General features: G+C 55.0%; 1 protein-coding gene across 1 annotated transcript in view; it reads left to right on the top strand.

Moving 5' to 3' along the window:
• myo10l3 (myosin X, like 3) overlaps window positions 1-10,000 on the top strand; it is a 72,416-nt gene that overhangs the window by 49,419 nt on the left and 12,997 nt on the right. The window contains exons 21-25 of the mRNA XM_056579415.1: window positions 648-762; window positions 5,535-5,641; window positions 7,852-8,325; window positions 8,585-8,618; window positions 9,240-10,000. The exon at window positions 9,240-10,000 is cut by the window's right edge and continues 115 nt beyond it. Coding sequence (XP_056435390.1) covers window positions 648-762; window positions 5,535-5,641; window positions 7,852-8,325; window positions 8,585-8,618; window positions 9,240-10,000 — 1,491 coding nt within the window. The remainder of the gene's footprint in view (window positions 1-647; window positions 763-5,534; window positions 5,642-7,851; window positions 8,326-8,584; window positions 8,619-9,239) is intronic.

Genomic DNA, 10,000 nt, shown 5'->3' on the forward strand with positions numbered 1-10,000 from the left:
AAACATTGCACCGTGGACCTCTGGGAGTGAGGTCAAGGGAGGTCTAAATCACAAAACTGAGGTTCATCCTTTCAAAGTAATGTACAGGCGGATTAAAACTAACAAATGTAACAGGATTTTATTGAAAGCTAGAGAGAGTCGACTTTTCTCTTTCTGTTTATTTATTTTTGTTTAAATTAATATTGATATAATATCCCAAAAAAAGTTTATTTTTTTATTTTTTTACTTGAGAACCAATGGTGCAGACAGACACTAAAATATAGATAGTATAGACAGCCAGTAGGACATAGATAGTATAGACATACACTAGAACATAGATAGTATAGACAGCCAGTAGAACATAGACATACACTAGAGCACTAGAACACTAGAACCCAAAGAAGGTATACACAGTATACACAGACAAGGCTCTTTATATTAGTTAAGGTTATATATTGGTCATTGACTAACTACAGTCAACTCCCAATTGTTGTGGTTGCCCTCTATAATATCTTTTTCTGTGTATGTGTGTGTTTGTTTGCCTGTGTGTGTGTGTGTGTGTGTGTGTGTGTGTGTGTGTGTGTGTGTGTGTGTGTGTGTGTGTGTGTGTGTGTGTGTGTGTGTGTGTGTGTGTGTGTGTGTGTGTGTGTGTGTGTGTGTGCTAACAGATACAAGATGATCCTTAAGAACAAAATGGCCCCCGCTGATTTAAGGGCCTGCTCCTCTGAGCTCCTCATGGTCCACGACGCGTCCATGAAAGAGTGGCAACTGGGGAAAACAAAGGTACACACACACACACACACACACACACACACACACACACACACACACACACACACACACACACACACACACACACACACACACACACACACACACACACACACACACAGAGACAAACACAAACACACAGACAAGCACACACAAACAGAGACAAACACACACACACACACAGAGACACACACACACACACACACACACACAAACACACACACACACACACACAGACAAGCACAAAGAGACAAGCACACACACACAAACACACACACACACACACAGACACGCACACACACACAGAGACAAACACACACACACACACACACACACACACACACACACACACACACAGAGACACACACAGAGACACACACACACACACACACACACACACACACACACACACACACACACACACACACACACACACACACACACACACACACACACAGAGACACACACACACACACACACACACACACACACACACACACACACACACACACACACACACACACACACACACACACACACACACACACACACACACACACACACACACACACAAACTGGCAAACACAGAGGCCCAGCTGGGCGGCAGAAGGGATCAGGTGAAATGTCACGATGGTAGCAGGATAATATGAAACTTAGACTCAGACTCCCCCCAAATCTTCATTCTTGTTACTCGATATTCTGAAGCTCTCGGCGCTGGTTTCAACCAGTCGGACAGCGGGTGCGTGCTCGGAGAGGACTATGAACAGATCTCTATAAATCTGGCCCCAGTTAGTAGCAGACAGCTCCGGGCCTTCACAGTGACATTAATGTGTGGAGAAGATTGAATGGTTTCTCCTCTTACTCATTTCCTAAGGATTTCTCTTCGGCTGCTCGTGGTCAGTCTGGATTGTTGTGATTGTTTCTCTGCAGTCTTTGCGGTTTTTCCTCGACAACTGTTGCTCTAACTGGGAGCCGTCATGGGTGTTTTATAGGAGAGCCAGGCGTTGGGCGGCTGAACGGAGTCTGCGTCTTAGCACACAGGTTAACGCTGACGACGTAAAGGTCTAGGGCAGTGGCCCAATCCTTCTTCATATCTTTATTTTTCTTCTTTCTCTGTCTCTCTCTCTCTCTCCCTCTCCCACCCGTCCCTCTTTCTCTCCCCGTCTCTCTATCTCTCCCCCTGTGTGTGTGTGTGTCTCTCTCTCTCTTTCTCTCTATCTCTGTCTCTCCGTCTCTGTCCCTCCCCCCGTCTCTCTCTCTCTCTCGATGTCCCTCTGTCTCTATCTTTCCCCCTGTCTCTCTCTCTCTCTCTCTGTCTACCCCCCCGTCTCTCTCTCTCTCTCTCTCTCCCTCTCTCCCCCCTCCCCTCCTCTCTCTATCCCCCCCCCCTCTCTCTCTCTCTCTCTCTCTCTCTCTCTCTCTCACTCTCTGCTCTGGCTTTTCTTCTTTGTTCTCCTGATTTCCTAACAATGATCAACTCCCTCGCCGTTGCGCCTTCTAACAGTCTTTCCACTGAATGATTAACTTCTACCGACCCACTTCATGTACCAGGGACGGTTTGTTTGGTGTGTTCAGCACGGGGTCCTGACCAACCACTCAGGAAGGGAAGGAACACAACACAAATCAAAGATGGATTCCGGCCCTCCCCAGATTTTTTTAATAAGCTTTTGAAGAAAGAGAAAAAGTTTGCTTGCGTCCGCATTTTCCTGTCATTATTTCCGTCTCCTTGTAGTGGAGTTTTTATATCGTCTCGGAAACCGCTGAGGAATTCTTTAATGGATTGATTTGGCCGACGCTGCTGACCGTGTTTGGCCACGGTCTGGCATACGGGTCAAGATCAAACCGACCCGATTCAGCCCCGATGCCCGCGGAGAAGAGGAGACTATAAAAAGCATCCGGGGTGCGATGAGTACGAGGGCGCTCTGGGTCGTAAAACATTCACACTTGTGGGATACTGGAATACGTGACGCACACACACACACACACACACACACATACGGACAAACACGGACGCACGCATGCACGCACACTCGGACACGCACACGTTCACACACGCACGCACGCAGTAACACATACACATACACACAGGGACACACACATACACAGCCGGACACACACACGGAATCTCATACACACACTCAAGGACACAAACACACATATGCGGACACACACACATGGTGACACACACACACACACACACACACACACACACACACACACACACACACACACACACACACACACACACACACACACACATGGCCACACACAGGGCAGGCCTCTGAGCTCCGTGGCGGTCCATCCTGGTCCTTTGCGTCCGTCTGTTGGCCCAGCGCTACTCCTCACCGTAGGGGCCCTAGGCCCACGACCAACCGGTACTGGGACAGACAGACAGACAGGGAGGGGGGGGCAGACAAACAGACAGGGAGAGGCAGACAGACGGGGAGGGAGGGGGGGCAGACAGACAGACAGACAGACAGACAGACAGACAGACAGACAGACAGACAAACAGAGGCAGTTGGACAGACAGACAGACAGGTAGGCAGACAGACAGACAGACAGACAGCCAGGTATGCTGAGAGGTGGGGAGACAGACATAAAGACAGCCAGGTAGGCTGACAGTAGAGCAGACAGACAGACAGACAGACAGGTACACACACAGCCAGACAGGTAGGCTGACAGGTGGGCAGGCAAACCGAGAGGCAGCTAGGTAAGCCGACAGTTGAGCAGCCATACAGACAGACAGGTAGGCTGACAGGTGGGCAGGCAGGCAGGCAGACAGACGGACGGACAGACAGACGCTGCTGTTATAAATAGAGATAACGCCGCATGCCGTCCAGATGTTGGTTCTCCAGCGACGGCAGATGAAGGGTCGACCTTGGAGCTCTGAGACCCAGAGGCTTTGATTTCCTTTGTTGAAACAATCTGCGTGTAATTATATCGACGCTGATTGGCTGCAGGAAATGTGTTCCGATGGGATGGGGGGGGGGGCTTTTGTGACGCTGGACGGACAAGGTGTGTGTGTGTGTGTGTGTGTTTGTGTGTGTGTGGGGGTGGGGTGGAGGGGATATGTGTGTGTGTGTGTGTTTGGGGGGTTGTGTGTGGGGGGGGGGGGGAGGGTGTGTGCGTGTGCGTGCGTGTGTGCGTGCGTGCGTGCGTGCGTGCGTGCGTGCGTGCGTGCGTGCGTGCGTGCGTGCGTGCGTGCGTGCGTGCGTGCGTGCGTGCGTGCGTGCGTGCGTGCGTGCGTGCGTGCGTGCGTGCGTGCGTGCGTGCGTGCGTGCGTGCGTGCGTGTGTGTGTGTGTGTGTGTGTGTAACAGACGAGGGAAGGATGTGGCGTTGGAGATAACTTCCTCCTCTCTGACAATCCAAGCTTGCAGCTGGAGGGGCCTTGATTACAACATCTGGACACACACACACACACACACACACACACACACACACACACACACACACACACACACACACACACACACACGTAAATATAGTTATATTCTGTGCCCTTTTTTGTCCCCATTGTATGACAGAAACAGCTGAAAGAGTCTGCAAAGCCTAGACACACTGTTCTTATTCAGCTAGTTCACCTGGATTTTGACATGCAAACACACACACACACACACTCACCGAACAAACACATATACCGAATAAATACTCACTCAATGAACAAACACACACACACATATACACAAATAAACTACCACAGCGAACACACACACACACACACACACACACACACACACACACACACACACACACACACACACACACACACACACCCCAAACGAACACACACACACACACACAAACACACACCCCGAACATACACAAACACACTACCACAACATTAATAAACATAGTACACACAACAGAACATGTCCACTCAGATACTTTCTGTCCCAGCGATGCTATCAGAGCACGGTAAGAGCTGTCCCTTTAGAACATATCTGCCTCTAAAGCAGTGCAATCAGGTCGTCCCTGTTATGGTTTTCGCTTTGTCATCTCGCTCTGTTCACAGTGAAACCTTCCCTATTCTCTCTATAGACAAGAGAGCCGGAGACTAAAGAGAATAGTTCAGGCTACTTCAGGAGTTAGGGAAGGGTTAACTAAACTCACCCTCCTTCCTGCATGACAGCCAGGAGGGGCGTGTCCTGTACTCTGGACCCCAGCCACCTCCCTCCCCCTCCATCCCTCCTCCCTCCCCCGTCTCCCTCTCGCTCTCTCGCTCTCTCTCTCTCTCTCTCCCCCTTCCCCGTGTCTCTCTGCCCGTGCACGTCAGTCGGGCGAAGAGAGCAGCAGCAGTCGCAGCAGTGTAGGGAAACCGCTCGGGAAGGACGCAGGATTACAATGAGTCCCTGCAGCAGCAGCAGAAGCAGCAGCAGCAGCAGCAGCAGCCTTAGCCACCGGATCCCCCGATCCCCTCTGCCCCACTCCGCAGTCAGGGAGAGTCGTTAGCCTCCTCGCAGGCTTCCCCCTCTGCCCACCGCAACCACCACCACCACCACCACCAGCACCACCACCACCACCACCGCGTCAAGCACCCAGCCACCCACACGCGCACTGCACTGCTGTGCTGCAGCGAGCCGGGGACAGTGCCAGCCGAGACGGGCCTGACGGGTCACAGCGGGTCGCCGGACGGACGCAAGAGGAACTAACTGATCGTGTTGCACCTCTCTTCTGTCTCTCTCTCTCTCTCTCTCTCTCTCTCTCTCTCTCTCTCTCTCTCTCTCTCTCTCTCTCTCTCCCCCTCTCTCTCTCTGCCTCCCCCGTGGTGCTGGACGTCACACAGGTCTTCCTGAAAGAGGCCCTGGAGCAAAGGCTGGAGAAGGAGCGGGAGGAGGAGCGACGGCGGGCCGGCATGGTGATCCGCGCCCACGTCCTCAGCTATGTGGCCAGGTGGGTGCTGGGGGCTGGGGGTGAGGGGGGGCTCTGGTGAGGGTCTGGAGAACCGCGATGGGGACCTTGTTGTTTTGTCTTTTTATGAAAATCTTTCCATGCACTGTGTGTGTGTGTGTGCGTGTATGCGTGCATGTGTGTGTGTGTGTGTGTGTGTGCGTGCGTGCGTGCCGTGCTTGCGTGCGCGTGCATGTGTGTGGCGGTATGCACTGTACATTGCAGCATTTGCATGCTTAATTTGCATGGTTGTGTGTGTGTGTGTGTGTGTGTGTGTGTCTGCGTGTGTGCATACACGTGTGCGTTCGCACGTGCGTATGTGTGTGTGTGTGCGTGCTCGTGTTGGTGTGCTAGAATAAACACACGTCTGAACAATGAGGTTACCTCACAGTCGATGTAATGCCGTGGGGCGATAGGTATAGCAACAGATGAAACACTGTCGTAGCTTGGGGGCAGCGTCCTGAAGGGCTCCCTGCTGCCATGCGTGTCGGCCGCGCAGCAGAACCAGGGAGATCGTACACCAACGGTCGGAGCGCACGGGTCATGTTGCTAAGCTACGCTGTTCCTGCAGAGCCAGTCCTCTCAGATAGCTATCGGAGACCTCGGCGTGGCAGAGTCAACAGCGGCGTTCATCGCCTGTTTGTTTTGTACACCCAAAGAATGCAGGGTACCTGCACGCCTGCACGCCTGTCTGTAATGTCTGTCTGTCTGTCCGTCTGTCCGTCTGCTTGTTCGTCCGTCGAATGATTGATTCGTTTGTGTCTTTGTTTACATTGCGCGTTTCCACACGGGACCGGGACGTCTGTCATGATGGAGGTTTTAGGAATCCGCCCGGGACCCCGCACATGTAACCTAAACCTGTGACAGCATGCTGCCTTATGCAGCACGCTGTAACCCCAGACCTCTGGGTCTCTGCAGGGCCAGAACGGGTCCGGGGACACGGCTCGGGTTCAGGGGTTCCACGGTTCTCTCTTCCCCGTTATCGCAGAGCAGGTGGCAAAGTTGGCCGAACCGTGTTTGACGACGTCTGTTTGATTATGGTTACGGTGAAATATGCGGTGTTCCCTCGCGTCGAGTGGTTTGTGGGAAAAGCTGCGGTGAGGTTGGCTTTTAGTGTTGAGGGGTCATAGGTCAGAGCCCTCTGGGTGGGTGGTCCCACACAAGCCATGCGTGTTTATGTGGGTTTTGGGGCTGTGTGTGTGTGTGTGTGTGCGTGTGTGTGTGTATGGCTGTGTGTGTGTGTGTGTGTGTGTGTGTGTGTGTGCGTGTGCGTGTGTGTGTGTGTATGCCTTTGTGTCTGTGTGTGCCTGTGTGTGTGTGTGTGTGTGTCTGCATGTGTGTATTCCTGTGTGTGCCTGTGTGTGTGTGTGTACCTGTGTGTGTGTGCATGTGTGTGTCTGTATGTGTGTATTCCTGTGTGTGTGTGTGTGTGTGCCAGTGTGTATGTATGCCTGCACGTGTGTGTGTCTGTGTGTGTCTGTAAACACACCCACCCACACTGCCACATTGGCTCAGCCCCAGCGCATCAGACTATAAACACCATGTGGCCGACAGTGTGTAGCTGACAGTGTGTAGCCGACAGTGTGTAGCCGACAGTGTGTAGCCGACAGTGTGTAGCGGACAGTGTGTGGCGGACAGTGTGTGGCCGACAGTGTGTGGCTGACAGTGTGTAGCTCTGTGTTTGTTTGAGCCCCCCCCACACGGCTTAGTGTGGTGAGGGGGGGCTCGCGTCTCATCGCCCCCCCCCCCCCCCCCCCCCCCCCCCCCCCCCCCCCCCCCCCCCCCCCGCGCTCCCTCACGGTACCCCCCGTTGGAGGGGAGCTGGCGTTAAGGACTGAGGGTACTGGGGTCCCTCATACATGGGCTGCACCGTTGCAGTGCACGGCCGTCGGACGTGGTGCGACCCCTTCACTTTATAATAGAATGCGACAAAGCCCATGTTGCTGTGTCTGCTTGCGGGATGGGGTGGGGGGGGGGTTGGAGGGGGGGGGGGGGGGGGGGGGAAGGGGAGTTGAACCACACCACAATCTTAATTGAGGTGACAACATCGGTCCACATTGGCAAACGCGAGTTAAATATCGCATCCAGGTTTCCTGTGGCTTCGTTTTGAACGCCCCCCACCGCAAAAAGCAGCAGTCTGAAACGCAGTGCTGCCCTCGATCATTAACCCCCCCCCTCCCCCCCCCCCCCCCCCCCCCCCCCCCCCTCCACAGGAAGCAGTACAAGAGGGTCCTGTCCAGCGTGGTCACCATCCAGAAGAACTACCGCGCCCACTTCTGGAGGCGCGTGTTCCTGCGGCTTCGCTCGGCCACCCTGGTGCTGCAGAAGCACCACCGCGGTCACCTGGCCCGCTCGCTCTGCCGCCGGATCCTGGAGGAGAGGAGGCGGAGGGTGGAGGAGGAGGAGCAGGAGAGGAGGCGCCTAGAGCAGGCGCAGCAGCGGGAGGAGGAGCAGAGACGGGTGGAGGAGGAGGAGGAGATGAGGCGACGGCAGAAGGAGGTGGAGGAGGAGGAGGAGGAGGAGGACCGAAGGAGGGCGGAGGAGGCGGAGAGACAGAGGAGTCGTCGGGTGGAGGAGGAGCAGATGAGGAGGCGGGAGGAGGAGGAGGAGGAGTCGAGGAGGATGGAGGAGCAGAGGATCAAGGAGAAGGCGCAGGAGAATGCGGTGGCTTTGGGGCACTCGACCAGGTACAGAGTGCCGATGACAGAACGGTTTAAAGTTAATATCATAATCTGCCTTTGAGAAAAAGTAAGCAAGTAAAAGTCGCTTGAAAGGTAGCATTTTGAAAAGTGAAATGTGTGTTTAGGAACAGGCATTATAGTCGTTGTGCTATTAATCCAACCTGGGACGAGCAGCTGTAAGCGAAAGAGAACTGTTGCTAAAATTGTTGTTATTCATAACAATGTTTCTGATTATTGACAACAATGTTTCTAATTCTGTCCTCAGAAACTCGCTGGTGGTTAGCGCTGCGTGTCAGAAGGTGAGCCTTATCTCCTTGTGCTGAGAACGGCACAACACCATGGACTTTCCCTGAATGTCTGTTTGTCCCAACCAAGGTCATGTTGCTTTATTTAGCCCTTATTATGCAAGAGCCTCTCAGAGTGCGACGCTAGAGGTAAACCGAGTTGAGATGTGTTGAGAGGCCAGGTGTTGTGGGACAGCTTCCCTTCATTCACTGACACTACTTAGATGGACGGCTGGTTCACTTATTAATCTCTGAGGGCATATGTAGTCACAACAGCAGCAGACGATACAACTAAACATCAATATCAAAAAGACTGGTGATAATAAAGTATGAATATTTTGACTTCCCCGAGGTCAAGGGCGGCATGTGGCTCAGGACGTAGAGCGGGTTTGCTGGTAACCGGAAGGTTGCTAGTGCGAACCCCGGCTCCTCCTAGCTGAGTGTCGAGGTGTCCCTTGAGAAAAGACACCTCGCCCTGACTGCTCCCAACGAGCCGGCTGTCGCCTTGCATGGGTTGACACCGCCGTCGGTGTGTGAATGTGTGCATGAACGGGTGAATGTTAGGCGGTACTGTGAAGCACTCTGAGTGGCCATGAAACGGTCCCTTAACTCCTCCATCTCCATGCCCCCTGACAGAAGGAGCTGTCGCGCGCCCTGTCCCGCAGCCCCGTCCCGGGCCACGCCTCGGAGGAGGAGAGCCGCCAGATGGAGGAGATCCAGCGCCTGGAGCGGGAGATCGAGCGGCTGCAGCGGCAGCAGGAGGACGGCGTGTCGCTGCTGGGCGACGACGGGCGCGACCAGCTGCGGCAGCGGCGCGACGCCGAGATCTACCGGCTGGAGAAGGAGGCGTCGCGCGTCGCCACCGAGTTCCTGGACCTGCTGGACTTCGGCGGCCTGGAGCCGTCGCTCTCCAGCGAGGAGAACCTCCACGACCCCGCCGAGACCCCCGCTCCGCTGGCGGAGGAAGAGGAGGAGGAGGAGGAGGAGGAGGAGGCGGACGAGGGGTTCCACGCCGACGACGAGTGCGTCCCCCTGCCCGACCTCCCGCTCCCCGCCTCGCCCCCGCTGGACCAGGAGGTCTTCCAGAGCGTGCCTCCGCCTCCGCCCGGCTTCGCGGAGGGTCCGGTGGACCCCTACTCCGCCCCCTCCTCCGCCGCCACGCCCCGGGGGTCGTGGCACTCCACCGTGGTGACCCACCAGCGGTGCCGCACCCCGACGCCGCCTCCCCCCGTCCTGACCAACGGGGGACGGCAGCCGTACGTCAGCATGGCGCTGACGTCGGAGGCGGAGCTCCCCGGCGGGCAGCCTCCTCCCCCTCCTCCTCCTCCTCCTCCTCGCGGCGCGCCCCCCCCGCCGGACGCGGAGTCGGACTACGACCAGGACGAGTACGAGGAGGT

The sequence above is a fragment of the Gadus chalcogrammus genome, chromosome 20, assembly GCF_026213295.1.
Source record: "Gadus chalcogrammus isolate NIFS_2021 chromosome 20, NIFS_Gcha_1.0, whole genome shotgun sequence".
NCBI classification, from domain to species: domain Eukaryota; kingdom Metazoa; phylum Chordata; class Actinopteri; order Gadiformes; family Gadidae; genus Gadus; species Gadus chalcogrammus.